This window comes from Botryllus schlosseri, chromosome 6 (genome assembly GCF_051294905.1).
Source record: "Botryllus schlosseri isolate E-star chromosome 6, Bs_hap1, whole genome shotgun sequence".
Taxonomy (NCBI): domain Eukaryota; kingdom Metazoa; phylum Chordata; class Ascidiacea; order Stolidobranchia; family Styelidae; genus Botryllus; species Botryllus schlosseri.
In genome coordinates this window covers 28,296,811-28,314,183 of record NC_137241.1, presented here as the reverse complement: position 1 = coordinate 28,314,183, position 17,373 = coordinate 28,296,811, and the positions used below count along the sequence as shown (strand labels likewise).

General features: G+C 43.9%; 2 protein-coding genes across 8 annotated transcripts in view; both read right to left on the bottom strand.

Annotated features, from left to right (window-relative positions):
* Positions 1 to 1,703: 1,703 nt before the first annotated feature.
* LOC145440181 (uncharacterized) lies at positions 1,704 to 5,403 on the bottom strand. Its single transcript, XM_080317758.1, has 7 exons — positions 4,847 to 5,403; positions 4,515 to 4,797; positions 3,957 to 4,386; positions 3,705 to 3,885; positions 3,119 to 3,660; positions 1,781 to 2,309; positions 1,704 to 1,731 (listed from the first exon to the last, which is right to left on the bottom strand). Exons 1-7 carry the CDS (start codon positions 5,401 to 5,403, stop codon positions 1,704 to 1,706), a joined length of 2,550 nt encoding a protein of 849 aa, XP_080173884.1.
* Positions 5,404 to 6,452: 1,049 nt separating this feature from the next.
* LOC145441974 (uncharacterized) overlaps positions 6,453 to 17,373 on the bottom strand; it is a 128,389-nt gene continuing 117,468 nt past the window's right edge. For all 7 annotated transcript variants that reach the window (XM_080319936.1, XM_080319934.1, XM_080319933.1 and 4 more), the window contains 10 exons: positions 16,309 to 16,593; positions 15,545 to 15,763; positions 15,277 to 15,396; positions 13,300 to 13,443; positions 12,849 to 12,958; positions 12,227 to 12,434; positions 12,013 to 12,154; positions 10,967 to 11,151; positions 9,399 to 9,569; positions 6,453 to 8,413 (listed from right to left, as the gene is read on the bottom strand). In XM_080319936.1, the coding sequence (XP_080176062.1) occupies positions 7,307 to 8,413; positions 9,399 to 9,569; positions 10,967 to 11,151; positions 12,013 to 12,154; positions 12,227 to 12,434; positions 12,849 to 12,958; positions 13,300 to 13,443; positions 15,277 to 15,396; positions 15,545 to 15,763; positions 16,309 to 16,593 (2,691 nt within the window). In that variant the 3' untranslated portion in view covers positions 6,453 to 7,306. The remainder of the gene's footprint in view (positions 8,414 to 9,398; positions 9,570 to 10,966; positions 11,152 to 12,012; positions 12,155 to 12,226; positions 12,435 to 12,848; positions 12,959 to 13,299; positions 13,444 to 15,276; positions 15,397 to 15,544; positions 15,764 to 16,308; positions 16,594 to 17,373) is intronic.

The following is a 17,373-nucleotide window of genomic DNA, read 5'->3' as shown; positions in this document are numbered from 1 at the left end:
TTCGGGATTTCATACCGGTGACGGCCTATTTTGTGGTACGAATATATACTATAATATACTATTCAAACAAGGCTAGCACATGTAAATTTCCGATGTCATGATCGCGTCTTTAGCAGAACAAAACAAGTCACTGGTATGGCGCGCTGTGGCACGCTACCTGAGTATGGACTATACGCCGCGTTCCCTCTTAGGGTCCGCAACAGAGAGTCGGCGAATACGTTGGCCAGCACTTTATTGCACGACAGAAACATCAACGGACTAACGGTAAAACATCGGATAAAATACCAGTGTCGTTCGTGCAGCGTCAGGTAAAAAGCCAGCAGCGTTTGTCAGGTAAGAAGCGTCGGCAGCAGTCGTCAGGTATAAAAGCCGGCAGTCGTCGGGTAGAAAGGCCGTACCGAATCGGACGAATGTCTGCTTTAAATAGTCGGAGTAGAGACACGGTCGCGCACAATGATCAGCAATGATTGTTAATTGGATGATCCGTCGTCGAGAGGGTATGTGCGGTACACCAATCCGCCATAAGGGTCCCCCCGCTTGGAAAAACTTTAGGTACAGGACGAGAGCGATTCAGATCGAGGAAAAAGAAATCATTAGAACGGAGTGAAATAGCATAGCAACCAAGCATGTAATACACACATCGAATAACAATACATGTTCAGTACATACCGAAGGGTTATAAACAGTGAGACACAACAGAGCGGTAAAAAAAATTCAAATCTGCATTTCAAACACTGGTGCGAGTACAGAATTTTGCAAGTGACTGGGTGTTCTGACAACACGACCACTATTCGTAATCGATGTAGTTTGAGATTCGGGAAGGGTTGCGTTCTGAGCGGTATCATTAGATTGAGAGTTCTCAAAACACTGCAAGGGCAACCGACCCGGAATCAAACGATCAGTAGAGGCGTCATAAGGACCTTTACCAATCTCGATAGTAAAACACTTCGGAGTGCGCTTCAACACTTTGTGCGGACCAGTCTAAACGGGGTCAAGTGATCGGCGTGAGCCGTCAATCCTTAGAAAAACGTGGGTGCAAGTGGTTAAATTATTGGGAACGTGCGACTTTGAGTTACAGTGAAAATTAGTGGAGGTTTGACCAATGGCCGAAAAGAATCGTCTCATATTGCTCACGAAGGTTGGATTGTCGGTGCTATTCCTACACGGAACGGGATCAACTAATTGACCAGGCAAGCGTAATGAAGTACCATAAGTCAATTCGGAAGACGAGTACCCTAAATCCTCTTTTATTGCACAACGCAACCCCAAGAGTACTAAGCCTAAATTATGATACCAATCGGACGGACTCTCCTTTGTACGCAACGCGTCTTTTAACGTGCGATTAAATCTTTCGACCATTGAATTTTGCTCAGGTTTACGAGCTAGGGTCGTAATATGATGAATTCCAAGCAATTGCATGAGTTGTGACCATTCGCTGGACGTAAATCGGCTACCTCGATCAGTTATAAGTTTCCTGGGTGCACCGAATCTAGATATATAGCCGAGGTTAAAAGCGTCAATGACTGTCTGGGTGCGCATATCACACATGGGGATACACTCTGGCCAGCGAGAAAATCTATCAAAGTACATCAATAAATATGAAAAACCGCAACTGTTAGGCAAGGAAAGGATATCAACATTTACGGTATGAAAACGTTCAGAGGGCACTGGAAGGTTGGTTATTGGCGTTCGAGTATGTCGGGTTATCTTCGAGCGCTGACACGGAAGACACTGTCGAACAAACTCAGTTATGTGCCGCTTCATATGAGGCCATACGTACCGGTCCGTTATCAGCTTCGTAGTCGCTCTAATGCTAGGGTGAGAAATGTTGTGAAGTCCATTGGGCACTGCGTCGCGCAAAGAATGCGGTACGAACGGGCGATGTTTGCCAGGCACCGACCTGTCGAAAATAACGGGGCCATGCAACCCTTCAACTGTTACCTCCACAAGATCCAAAGAATGTTCGTCGGAGTTGGACAGTAGATCTCGCGATTCGTCGTCGTCTTTCTGGGCATCAAACAGCATCTGTGCAGAAATCGGTACGGTATCTGGAAAAACCACATTGACTTCTAATCTAGAAAGAGTGTCGGCGGCAGTGTTCAGCGATCCCTCAATGTGACGGACGTCGCTCGTAAACTCCGTGATGAACCTTAATTGTCTTGATTGGCGCGCGATGAGTCTTTCAGTAGGGTTCTGCAACGCTTTAACAAGACCTTCATTATCGGTGACTAGTTGAAATTTTCGACCCTTCAATTGAACGTGGAAATGTTTGATAGCAGAATACGCTCCTAAGAGCTCGCGATCGAATGCTGAATACGTTCGTTGGGTACGATTAAGGGTCTTCGAATAAAACCCAAGAGGTGACCATATACCTTTGTGTTGCTGTTGCAGAACTGCACCCATTCCTATTTCACTTGCATCCACGACTAGAGAGGTCCGAGTCATGAATAGGATGAACAAGTAATGCATTACCGGACAGATCAGATTTGATGCGGTCGAATGCTGACAATGCGGAGTCCGACCAGGGTTGTAACCAAGTCACAAGGCTCCGAGTCACAAGTCAATCTCACTTTTATGTTTTTGACTCGAGTCAAGTCGAGTCATTTTCAATTCCCACCGAGTCAAGTCCGAGTCCAAGTCAGCGAACAGAGGATCGAGTCCGAGTCATGGTATTATGACTCGAGTCCGAGTCCAAGTCATTGTGTTGACTGCTCAGTTTCCAGTTAAAGTCTTCCTAAACCCACTTTTTTAACTCTGTTTAGTGATATTGAATGGTTCGCATTTATAATATATTAATTTTCCTCACTTTTTAGCAGTTTCTGGTCGCATTTTCAAGCACCAGTACCAACAAACGAAATCCCAATAGTGTGTTGGCTTCGAAATTACAATGAAATGTCGGTCTTCGCCGTCTGAATCTCGAGTCAATGACTTGCTTCGAGTCATGCGCAATGACTCGAGTCCAAGTCGAGTCAATACACAGATTGACTCGAGTCGTGTCGAGTCATTTCCGTATTTTGAGAAAATGACTCGAGTCGAGTCATCCGAAAATCGTGACTCGTCTGACTCGAGTCGAGTCATGACTCGAGTCATTACAACCCTGAGTCCGACCATACAATACGTCTGCGTTTGTTGGATGATTGATTTGCTATATCGTAGAGCGGCTTCAATATAGTTGCACAGTCTTTCACAAATCGATGATAGTAACACACAAGGCCGAGAAAGGATCGAAGTTGCTTTACGTTATCTGGGCGAGGGTAATTTGTTATCACATCGACCTTTGCAGGCAGGGGACGGATTCCCTCGAAGCCAACTAAATGTCCAAGGAATTCAATCTTCTCTTTACCAAATTCGCATTTGTCGACGTTAATAACCAGACCGAACTCACGTAGCTTCGAAAACAGTGTTCTGAGCGTCGTCAAATGTTCCTGTTCAGTGCGCGTGGCGATTAAAATGTCATCTAAAAACACGAAAATATGTTCGATTCCGGATGTAACCTCGGAGATAAAACGGCTAAAAGTGCTGCATGCATTCGTCAAGCCGAACGGCATGGTAGTTGGTTGAAACAGTCCTTCGGGGCAAATAAAAGCGGCCTTCTCTTGGTCCTGGGGATGGAGAGGAATCTGACGGTACGCTTTCTGTAAATCAATCTTGCTGAATATCCTGCAACCATGCAATTCGTTAGTAAAGTCTCGTAAAAAGGGGACTGGCCAGCGATCCTTGATGTTTGATTGTTCAACTTACGATAATCGACGCAAATCCTAATATCGTCTTCACCTTTAGGAACAACGGTAATAGGTGACGCATATACGGCGATTTTGAACGGACAATGCCTCCGGACGCTAAAAGCTCGTCCAAGCGATCCCTTACCTTGCGTCTCAAATACGGCTGTAATGGGCGACAACGCGAACGCACAGGACCGCTAGTAGTCAATATCCGATGTACAGTGCCATGCTTACCACGTAGGGACGCAATCTTCGGTGTGGTCAAATCTTTGAATTCCTTCAAGATACCGGCATATGGTTGCTCATGGTGTGGTGAGTTAAGGCCAAAAACAGACGCAGGTTTCTTCCTACCTCTCACGAGAGTGTTCGAATTTGGGTCCAACATTACGTTATTTCTAATATCGACTACAAAAGAGAACTCCTCCAGGAAATCAGCTCCTATTATCGCAATTTTTGTATCAGCTACGTAGAACACAAAATCATACGTGTGCCCGTTTGAGAGTCGGATCTTGCGAGATTTCGTACCACGAGTCGGAATAGCGGTGCCGCTCGTTGCATACAGGTTTGGTCCACGGTCTTTGTTACGACGATCTTGCCATGTGCTGGGCATGAGTGAAACAGATGCGCCTGTATCTACTAAGAAATGAGTTCCAGAAATTTCGTCCTGTACATATAATAGAGACACATTATGAGAGTTGTGCGAAACAACCAATGGATCTGTACGGCGTGGACGAAATCCTACGCCGTACCTCTGTCTAAAAAAAGGACGAGCAGATCCGTAGTGTACACAACCAGGGCGACAATTTCGTGCACGATCACCAAACCGTTCGTGATAGTAGCAGAGACCGCATTCCTGACTTCGCGAAGGGCCGTCAGTACGCCAGTCATTACGAGAAACGGGATTTCGATGCCTAGAGTCGGTATGCACGTCTTCAAATCGAGGGTGGTGACGAGTCGTCGCACCAGCGGCAGAGGTCGGTCGTGGAGGCACAAGGACAGGAGGTGTATCCCGTACAGGCGGTCGAGATTGAAGCTGTCTAACTTCACGAGTCGGACTTGAAATTTCTCTTCGCATCTGATACAAGTCAACGTTACCAGGCGCTTGGTGATTAGTATGATGAGACCCACGGGCGTAGATATTGTCAGCTCGTACAGTCAATTCATCCGCGGTATCAGTTACGTGTGACGATAGAATATTGGCCAAGGAATCAGGCAAGTGGTGCAGGAAGGCTTCCCGGAGGTAGCAATCGACACCAGGCCCTCCATGGAACATTCCCGTCGCACTCCTCGGCTTCTTGAGTATCTCCGACGGTTTCAACACACGACAGCGTCCACTATATAGCTCTTGAACATGATCTCGTAGCGGGACAGTGTATTCATCTAGCAGGATTTGACGTAAAATTTCAAAGCAATCGGGGTTCTCGATGGCAGTAAGCCTCATTCGGATGGATTCAAGTTGGTTTCCACCAAGGCAGCGCAAAACGTAGTTGTACCGAGCAACATCGTCGACGACGCCATAAGACTGGAATCCAGCTTCCGCAGACACAAACCAGGACTCCGGTGCATGCGACCAAAATTGCACTACAGGCAGAGCTCCCCGCAGATGGGCGTTGAAAGGCTGGGCAGCAAGCTCCTGTCGTTCATCTTGCACGGCACGTCGTCGGCGACTTCTTGTAGACATCACGTTGAGCTATAATCGCGTCGTCTTCAAGAATGCGTTTGGATCGCGTCGGGGTCACCAAAAGTATGGCGCGCTGTGGCACGCTACCTGAGTATGGACTATACGCCGCGTTCCCTCTAGGGTCCGCAACAGAGAGTCGGCGAATACGTTGGCCAGCACTTTATTGCACGACAGAAACATCAACGGACTAACGGTAAAACATCGGATAAAATACCAGCGTCGGTCGTGCAGCGTCAGGTAAAAAGCCAGCAGCGTTTGTCAGGTAAGAAGCGTCGGCAGCAGTCGTCAGGTATAAAAGCCGGCATTCGTCAGGTAGAAAGGCCGTACCGAATCGGACGAATGTCTGCTTTAAATAGTCGGAGTAGAGACACGGTCGCGCACAATGATCAGCAATGATTGTTAATTGGATGATCCGTCGTCGAGAGGGTATGTGCGGTACACCAATCCGCCATACTGGCATTCACGGTACAAAAATGATCTCTGAATTAAACAGGAATAATCCCGCTATATACTTCTCTCGTGTTAAATATTGAGAGTTGTCACATGATTCGATTTATCGTATCAAAACAAGCATATGGTCCTGGTCCTCTATATGTAAAAAAGCTCGTTTTCAATTCCTAGGATGTATAGGTCTGTTAATTGAATTGATTGATACCGCGAACTTTTCAGTGACAAGCCCAGACTGAGAGACTACAGAATGACCGCATTTGCATCCGCATTTGCTATACTGCATCCGCTGCTGCAATAGTTCAGGTAATCACTAGTACCTATTAGCCAGTGTTTCCCATTAACATGATGGACAAGCAATGTTTAAAAGTAGGTGACAGAATTCTTGTCTGTCGCGTCATTTACGGCGGTAATTTCACCGATATAGATATCAACCTTTATACAACGGGTGTATTACACCCATGTTTATTTTCATCAGAAGTCCTCAACTAGCAAGGACGCCGACATCCGATCCAGGACAAATCTCATCGAATTGCATTTCTGATACATCTTCTTCACTCAGCACCCACTATCCCACAACCGAATATCTTTCACCAGGAAAATTTCTTCGAATACAAATGCTCAATTTACTTATTCAAGGAAAAATATTGAAAACGGTATACTAACATTCTGAAATAGGATACGTTACACATATTTACACAGTCATAAACGAAAGAATGTGCGTCGTGGAAAATCCATTGAAAAAGTGACTGAAACTTGGTAATTTGAACGATTGACTTTATACATAAGGTTATCCCTATCATCACACCGTATTTACATCACTACAATTTATGACACTACTACCTCAGTACACAACATCGCAATAAGAGCACATCAGAAGTCAGCAATATATTATATGTTATTACTTATTATTGATCGACGATAGATAGGCTTAAATCACTAATCATGTCGCACATCGATATGACATACCTAAAAAACATATTTTAAAGAATAATCATGACAATAAACGAACCTACCGAATCAATACTGCACTTGCTATAATTACAATTTCAGATTAGGAAGTGTCTGTCTCCGATGTTGGCGTACTGATTACAATTTCGAGAAAATACGTGGCGTGTCAAAGAATAGTATTATCTCTTTATTTCATAAATTATCACCAATAAATATGCATAACTTTTTTAACGTTGTCGACAAACATGGCCAAGACCTGGATTTATGATCTTGTCTAGTATTCACTGATTCATCGTCTCGTCAATAACACAAAAATCATTGTTGCACTATGCAATGTCGTTGCAAAATTAAAGTGTCCATGCTGGTAAAACGTAATAATTCGTAGCAACAAGTCACACGATTAAATATATTTGCGATAGCGGGAAGGTTAATCACGAAGTAAGTATACCGGAAAGCACACCACTGTGTCCGCGTGGGTCGTGGAATTCAAAGTCAGTCCTCGCTGTTAAGCCGAGGAAAGTCTTGGCAAATTGATCATTCCTTCCTTGTTATATGTTGCTCTCGGAAGCCATAACTTTGTAGTCGACGGTACGGATGTGCCTCCAGTCGGTGTCGATTCGGAAGCCGACGACATTATAGTCGACGGCACCGATGTGCCTCCAGTCGCTGTCGATTCGGAAGCCGACGACATTATAGTCGACGGCACCGATGTGCCTCCAGCCGCTGTCGATTCGGAAGCCGACGACATTATAGTCGACGGCACCGATGTGCCTCCAGCCGCTGTCGATTCGGAAGCCGACGACATTATAGTCGACGGCACCGATGTGCCTCCAGCCGCTGTCGATTCGGATGCCGACGACATTATAGTCAACGGCACAGATGTGCCTCCAGCCGCTGTCGATTCGGAAGCCGACGACATTATAGTCGACGGCACCGATGTGCCTCCAGCCGCTGTCGATTCGGAGGCCAACGACATTATAGTCGACGGCACCGATGTGCCTCCAGTCGGTGTCGATTCGGAAGCCGACGACATTATAGTCGACGGCACCGATGTGCCTCTAGTCGCTGTCGATTTGGAAGCCGACGACTTTGTAGTCGACGGCCACGATGTGCCTCTTGTCGCTGTAGATTCGGAAGCCGACCAATCTGTAGTCGACGGCACCGATGTGCCTTTAGTCGCTGTCGATTTGGAAGCCGACGATATTATAGTCGACGGCCACGATGTGCCTCTAGTCGCTGTCGACTCGGAAGCCGACGACTTTGTAGTCGATGGCACCGATGTGCCTTTAGTCGCTGTCGATTCGGAAGCCGACGACTTTGTAGTCGACGGCATCGATGTGCCTTTAGTCGCTGTCGATTCGGAAGCCGACGATTTTGTAGTCGACGGCATCGATGTGCCTTCAGTCGCTGTCGATACGGAAGCCGACGACTTTGTAGTCGACGGCACCGATGTGCCTCTAGTCGCTGTCGAAAACGTATTTTCCGAAGAAGACCGTGTGGTGGACTCCCGCCTCGGTTTCGTCTGTATGCCGCAGCAGCTCAATAGAGGCTGTAGCCAAATTTTTTTCATGTTCTCATTACGAACACAGGTACTCAGAAATATCACCAAGCCCTGTAAAATCGGTTGTAAAGTCAAAGGCTTGTCTATTTGGCAGCGGAGATCGAACCGAAGCGTAGGCGCAAGAATTAATGCGTAACCTCTATAACCACGTATGGCGACAACGACAAATTTAGGCCTGTATCTCGAAACGAATATTGCGAAAAGAAAAAATGACATTTTCGCTACTGCCAGGTGTAGCCTAAACGGACATAATGTAAATGATACATAGCAGGGTTGTTACAGTATTTTGTCAGCCCAGAAAAAATACGCATGCCATAGGCTCCCCATAGGGCGAACAAGTCAACTGGGCGGCTGCGTCTCAGTCCCATTCTTCGGGAAATTTCATAAACACCCTGTAATCATGCGATTGCTAAGAGCACACACTCCTTTGCGTACCGTACTAATCTAGGCATATTACTCGATTTACGAAAAAGTCGGATAGGCGACGGCGAACACAAGACTTATTGATAAATTTGATACGCCTATAGTTCGCCCGTCGAGCTTGCGGTCTCGGAATTGTTGGCAAGGGGTGCGGCAGTTACGGCCCTGATATACATTCGACGTGGTGTGAAACAGAGAACGACGACTCACTCACCCAGTGGTTTAAACCTTTTTCGACTCGTCACCCCCTTATCAATCTCGTCTCGAATTTTTCCCCCTCCCATATCTACAGATTCGTAAAAGAGAACATATAATCGAAAAATTTATTCACCTAATTCTGATCGCTTGTGAATTTACTAAGAATGCCATTTTTTCGAGGTGGTAGGTGCTCGAAAAATCGGTTTCCGCGTTTACTTTCTGTTGAGTTGACCGTTTTTCACGCCATATGCAGAATAAGACGTCTTCGCCTGCATTTTCTGGTCATGGTAATTAGATATATCTCACTGCATGGACGTTCTAACATTTTCGGCCCCATCGCCCCCCCCCCGTAGCCTACTTTTGGTATTTTCGCCCCTTCTTTCTCAAAATGGCCCACGTTGGGAACCACTGCACTAACCTGAATAGTGTTTAAAATGGCAAAAATCCAACTCATAGCGGTGAGATAGGTTGGATCTTTCGAAAGAAGCATTAAATATCCGAACACCCAGGCAATACCGGTACTTGCGATCAGGGTCACGCTTATAAAAAACTTTTCTTTCACACTTGTCTTCTTTGCTGACGATTTCACCTGAAACGATACAAATGAGTTTCATAGTTTGAGGGGTTCACTATCAATATCAGGGTTGCATTTAAGACAAATGGTTGTTTAAAACCCATTGTTTTATACAGCGGCCTCTTTAAAGAAACAAAATTGTGTTCTTTCCAGTTGTACAATTATGCCATAATTGTGTAAAGACTTTCCAAAAACATGTTTTAAGATCATCCGGACGACGATTACCACCCGATATAGCCGAGGTATACGATATGGGATGGTTTGAACCCTCGAAATAGTCCGTTCAACAGCTATAGTACGTCATTGGTATGGAATTAATGTTCAGATGATGATGACAGCCGACTTAAAAATGCTGCAAGATGATGTAGTCCTGGTTAAAGATATTTTTAGTCAGTATATGACTGAGTTAGGAAGCCTATTTCGTCAAAAGAGCTAAATTTACCTTATATTTTCAATTGAGAATATCAATCCACCATGACGTCACAATTTAATATTCATGATGTCATGACTTAGAAAGAAAGAAAAGACGTTTTATCATGGAACTTGTTTTAAAAATATTTGTTTTGAATTCATCTTTGTTCTGAGCACAACCCCCCCCTCACCCACACACACACACACAACATTAATCGTTGATCGCGCAGCTGCATATGTAATCATGCGATCTTTAACTGTAGTGTATTGCGATTTCGCAATATTCCGATGCGAGTAACTATATTACTATTCCATTTCAAGGTTCTCGAATCGCCTATAATAAAACTCGAGCAACCGATTCTTTGTCGGCAAAAGGACCGACTCTATTCTCTCCGTGTATTTCATTAGTGTTGCGTCTCTGGCTATATTATAGCTAATTTGCATTGCACAAATTGCATTTTTGCTTAACGCACTCGTTTTGTGAATTCTCTCGTTGTTGCTGTTATACCATTCTACCTATTTCATCTTTACATTTCGAATTGCAATCTCCGTATTATACTGACGGCCACTACCGACGAGGGTCAGTTGAAAAACTTATAGTGAATAAATTACGAATATGAATGTGTTGTCCGTTACAATATGTTACTACTATACGTGAGCAGTAATTTTTAATCACGAAATCGTGCTATGGACGGCTGCCGACATCTGCTATATATAAGGTCAGCGCGGGGCCTACGTAGTCCCCGGTTAGCGCATAATCACATATACCTGATAATGGCTGCAATGCAAAGTCACCGTCGTTATAATGTGACAATGCTTGCAACTAGAATTTGACCCCGCTCTAGCAGACAATTGTCGAGATTATGAATCATGAAACATATATTAAATTGCGTAATTTGACAATAATTTGATAGAGGATATATGTGCAGACTCGAATTGCAACATTGCTGATTAAAATACTACTTCAAGTTAACGATCTTGGCGATGCACGAAGTAATTACCGATTTCCCTCTTCTGTATAGGGTTCTCAACACCATGCTATATACGAAGACATTGAACGCAAGCATAATAGCGACGGGAACGAGGAAGCCCATGGAAAGAGAGTAGTTTTGGATCCAGCAGATGTTTTCCGCAACGTAGGCTGATTTGCGGCATGACACGTTGTCCAGTCTGTGATAGTTATCGGCTGAAATTCAACCATCATTAAAACCCACATCATTGCATATCGCCCGGAAGCCTATGCATTCGCACAGATCATTATTACATAGAGGTGATCGATTAGTCAGCATAGGTACTCATATACAAGTTACGCCGTAAACTTCTACTCAGTTACAATTGAAAGTAGCCATTTCTATGACATGCCAAAACTACGTCAAATCGAAGTAGAAATGAGGATATGAAAAGTACTCTACGTAAATTCTGTGGTGTAAGTCTGAGGTATAGGTTGTGGTTTCGTGCACCTAGGGGTGTATATTCACAGCCGTATATAACGCGGGGGACACGGGTGTGAATGTGAATACAGACTTGTGTTCGCTGATGGTGTACCGCATAATAACAAATGATAGTACGAATAGGTTTATTTCAGAAATATATTCAGGTACCGTGATATAGTGGCAATTGCGCGGAGGTGTTATACCATCCTGAAATTTATACAAACATCTCTCAGCACCACTTTCAACTTTAAAAAATCCAAAGTGTTAAAGTTAATTAGTTCTGCCCATAAAAGAAAACGGAGAAGACGCATGACAATAGTCTAAAAACGTAACCTCTTGAGCAGTTAAGTAGGCAACATCTACTTGCTACCTCGAAAAAGTGAAAGGACCACGTTATTGGACACTGTCACCAATGGACAGCTTTGGTTACGAGGCATGTTTTGATGCGAAAAAACACGAATACGGCCATGGAATTGCATTTGAATACTCTTCACCTGCGTCATCGAGTATATCTTATATAAACGCACGGATACAAATAAAAGGTCTCAGAAAACGATTGGCCGCAAAAAGGTACAGTTGGTTACGGTATCGATCGCCATCGCAAGCTTACATACCTTGAACATGAATGTTCGGTGGAGTTATCTTGTCCACATAGCCAACCGCTATTCCAACGTCGAGTACCGTTATCAGTAACGGCACCCCGTATCCGAATAGCGTGCACTTGGTCATATAGCGCGACATGCTCGCTCCGAATACCTATTGAACGAGTTCAGCATTGTGACAACGTTGTACAGGTACTGTAACAGCTTCACATTGGAAACGGCTTACCATGACCAGCGACCTGTACATGTCGTACGAATACACGGCCATCCAACTCCAGGTAGTCAGGTAGAAGTAATGCATAAGAATCGCGATCAAAATACAAGTGCTTTTATTCTCATTTCTTTCGATCCCAGCAACAAAGACGATGTTGGATATCAGTAGGTTGGTGCAAATGTGGAATAATATCTGTGTGGGACGTCTTTTTCTGATGTCCCTGAAATGAAGTAACAATAAGCTGCCACAAAGTATTTCGGAGCTTGACGCTGATAAACCACCCGCTGTCCAGTGTCCATAATACTCTGAGCCAAACTGGTAAATTTATGAGTAGCCTATATATCTGTAGATTGATTGCGTAAGTTGATTGCGTTGACTGTGAAAATAAATTGTCCGAAATGAAGTTGGGAAAATGAGAACACAACGTAATTGTTATGTGACCATATTCCGGGTCTGATGGCATGAGCTGTGCCTCGTACGCAGTATCGGCTCAGGCTGAAGGTTTCCAGGTCAACCAAAATACACGTAGGCTACGTGTACTCATTTAATTCAATTACTGTCATATTCTGTAGTTACAAAATATAATTATGTTATAGCATGGGTTTCAAAAACTTATTCCGGACATGCCACGTACTCTTTGATTGCGTGGATGATAATGGTGAGAAATAGACCGAGCATTGAAAGCGACAATCCGATGACGCTGGCCGTTTCCAGAGGCACGTTGGGTTCCAAGTCATTCGTTGCCTGTAACAAAAGAAGTCTTTCTGCCTACCCATATTTACATTTTACGTCTACATCGCACCCTTACACTATTGCACCAAGAAAGAGCGATTGGAGCTCGATACTATTACTGGGCGACGTCACTCGTATTACTTGACGGAAAGATTGGCCGTGATATATATGCATAATGATATTTACTATGGTTGATTTTATCGCGGTTATACGTCGGTATATTCAAGCTTAGTCAAAGCATAATCACAACCATAATTCTTTTGCGGTGCGATGCGAAGATATACTCGGCCTAAGCCTCCATACGCGATGAAAGTCAATCTGAAGGAGTGTAGGTGCATGGAGTGTAGACTTACCACAAGTAAAGCAAAGTTGGTTAGATGATTACACTGGCATCTGGTTAACTGATCCTCGCTGTCCACGACCCATTCACAACCATCGTAGCGCCACTCGCTTTCACTAACATTCCAATACCCACATCTGAAGCAATCCCTCGTTCTCTGCAAAATTGAATATATAATGGAATAATAAATTCATATTTATTACCGAAGCTTTTCGGCTGACACTCATCAGGTGATACCGTCAGAAATAATGCGAGCATTCAAATAACTACGTTTAACAACAATCAGTATCGGTAATTATGACGTCACACAGAGTAAATACAAAGTTCGAAAAACGAGAGAACTGTAGCGCAGGCACGGAGATAGCAAAACAAAACAAGGCCATGTATCCGGTGTGATTTTCGTTGCCCCCCCCCCCCCCCCCCGTCACCGCACACTGCAATATCCTCTCAATATCCGTTCAAGCTTGATGCTGAACATTGAACGGCCATAAATTCTGCCATTGGCAAACATCTGTTGGATAATACTACTTGGGCGAAAAATTATCGAGACGACAGATTTCGCGTCATCGGATGGGGCTGGTCTCACTTGCATCTGTGTGTCAAAGAGTCGACCTTTATCAAAATACATCAGACCAAGCTTTGTCTACAAAAGGAGTTAGTGTACCATCTTAAAATAATACATTAAAATAGTACATTGAACGCTCTCCTATTTGAGATTTAATGCTGGTGACGTCATATTTTGTGATGCGATCGTTGATATACAATATTTTTTCTAGGATTGCATTTAAAACAAAAATCAATTTAAAACAAACATTTTTTTTGTTTTTTTTAGGTCATGACGTCACAAATGTTCAATTGTGATGTCATAGTGGATTGACATTGACAATTGAAAATCTAGGGTAAATATAACTCCTTTGACGAAATATATGTACTATAGCTGTTGAACCGACTATTTTGAGGGTTTCAACCATCTCATATTGACATGCGTCGGCCATATCGGATGGTAATTGTCCGTAGGCTCATAAAACATGATTTTTGGAAAGTATTTACACAATTATTGCATAATTTTATAACTTAAAAAATACAGTTTTGCTTTTTTTTTTAAAGGCTTTTGTTTAAAACACTGTTCGGGTTCATTTCAACATGAATATACTATTCAATTGTATATTGAAGTTCTGTACCTCCAAGAAGCTCTTTGAATATCCTTTTGTAGTTTATAAACGTAGGTAAAGCTGTACGCAACCAAGCGGAAGAGCGGGGTTATTAACTATCGACCGCTGTTTTATTTCCTTTTGGCGCGTATTACAAACCAATCTATGTGGAGATTGTGGTTTTATCCGCTCGCATTTTTCGATTTTCTATATATACACCAAGCAACGTAGTCCTTGATGTTTCGGCGGCATATACACCGACTCATGTCACGTAACGATGCATGATATACTATACATACATACACAGCTACACATGTCATGGGAATATGCAATTATGCATACCATACCGCTGGACAAGGAAGGCGCAGAAAGAGTCCGGTAAGGCTTTATAAGTCGCCCACCATGATATCCCGGAAACGCTGAGCGCCAAGGCTTTCACAATAGGCTGAGGGGTAAATCTGTGCGCGACATGATAACAGACTGGTAATGGGGATCGTAGTTTGATCCACGCACCTATCCTATAACGACTTGTTATGCTAGTATATTGCTAAGGTTTCCACTATTATGATCAATGATCTCAACGCACCAGGCTCCGACAATACTCGCCGATTCCACTAATTATGCGGACTTATAGCACTTCGCTCATCGCATGGAATTCTCATGGATTCAGCCAAAGGCATTAAGCCCGTACCCCATAGCTGTTACGGCGGTAGGTCTAAACACGACCTCTAATGGGCTGCAGCTAAGCTTATCTACGAAGCGTGTGAGGAATATCAGTGTGCGGTTCAATTCCTCTCCGACGATATATTCCAATTAGTAGAGGCAATGGGCATACGTACGTTGAATCCCGTTCCGTATTTCTGCCCGGGCTTCTTCTTTTCGCCTGAGAAATCCATCTCAATAGGTTCTGTCAAGTTCATGATAGACACGTCATCATTGCCGACGTTGGCCGCAACAATCTGTATCGACAATAGCAATGAAACATACGAGAACTATCATAAATGACATTTGCGATATGGTATAAGCGTGGTTGTCAGAACGGTGATTAGAGTTTTGAGTCATGATGTTTCGAGAGCATAGTCATATGCAGAGTACATGTAAACTCACCAGGCCGGGACTATAGTCGTCCGACGGGAATAAAGTGCTGTCCAAGTACAGGAAGAAGGACACTCTTGACAATCCTTTGTCGTCTTTAGCCTTTTCCAACGCAGCAGTCGGTATCGATATGTTGACGGGTCGTGAACTACGTTGAGTGCGATTGTGAAGATTGACATCCGCATAAACTGGCGAGAACACAGCGGGCTTGTTCGCGGGAATCTTCGTAACCTAAGCAGAAAGATCAATGTTTATACCAGACTTGCTTGGAATGCGTTAGAACTGCCGAACCTAATCCTACTGATTCGGAAAACGACGCGAGGATTTGATTTTTCTCGGCATACGGACAGGAAAGGCATCCTGTTTTAAAATTTTACCAATGGGCCGTATAGCCAATAGGGAAAAGACGTCTGGTAACACCAGGGCAGAAAACCTTTGTCCAACCACACATCGTTTCAGCCGTTATTGGCGTTTTGGGAGTTGGCAGCGATGTGTGATTGTTTATGTAGCAAGTCAGTTATTGAACGAGCGAGGCTTGTGGATACTATGCCTTATTTCTAAAACAGCTTGGTCTCGGAGAGAACTAATATATGTTCGTTAAAATTTCACAGCAGTACTGCTACTTGGGCAACGCAAAGATCTATACTACGGCCAATGACCAACAACGCATTCAGGACGTCTATTTGACTCCAATATATTACCCATGTTACAGCAGTTCATGACGGTTTGAATATAGATTCTGTCCTTTTCAACCTGACTCTTGGTCTCACACTTACCGTCACCAGCATAGACGCTGTCGTAAAATTGACCGACGTCTCATCCTCGGGAATTTCCACGCTATTCGCCAAATTGTTCAAGGACTGTAATATTCGCCTTTTGACTTGTTTTTCTTGTTCCTTCGCTGACAATACAGGTGTGGTCGTAGTTGGGGTAGTACTGGGCCCGCTGTCACCTGGTGCGGCCGTCGCAGCGGCAGTCGGGGTTCCGGTAAGTGAGAGTGAATCAGACCGTATCAAATTGTCAACGACTTTCAACACATTCCCGAGAATATCGGTTGAAACCTGTAGACGCACAGGATCGCGATTTACAAAGACGCATAACGATGTGCTACATACAGTGTACAATTGTACAATGTACATAGCCGGTAACGATTTGAGTGCCGCCTTTAAGACTGTAAGTATAGGGGTGAGCAAAACTGACTATATGAGAGATTCGAATCCGAATCGAGGACTTGACTTCTAGTCGAGTCCTGTATCTGAATAAACTGTATTGAGTGTATCTGTGGATTGAGAATTCGCTACCAGGACAGCAGAGGACGCTGGTCAAGTTGCTGGTACAGCTCATCCCATAATATCTGGCTAGCTACCATTGTACTTCAGGGACAACAAATCCGTTCATCTCCTGCATGCCCGAAGTGAGGATCGAACACACGACCTTGAGATTATGAGACTCCCTCGGGGCACCATCCGTCATTGTCGTAGGTAGCGTAAAAGAGTCTCATATCTTGAAACCATGGAAATCAGTTTATATACTTAGTATTCAACATGCAATAATGAGAGAATATAGAAGTACGAAGTAAGTTACCGAGAAATCGTAGGACGATCACGTGGTAAATTATTAATAAGAAAGTGTTATTTTTTCCTTCATATCAGATGTATTGCGTTAAGGCAGTGGTTCCCAACCGAGGGGGATTCCCCCCTTGGGGGGAATTTTGAAATTTTTAGGGGGGAACTTGGCCTAATTTTTTAAGGGGAAATCTGGCTTTGGCATTGTATCGGAAGATGCACTGGGTTCACAAGGTTTTTAGATCTTTATGGTATAGAACTGTTAAGTTAGTTCTT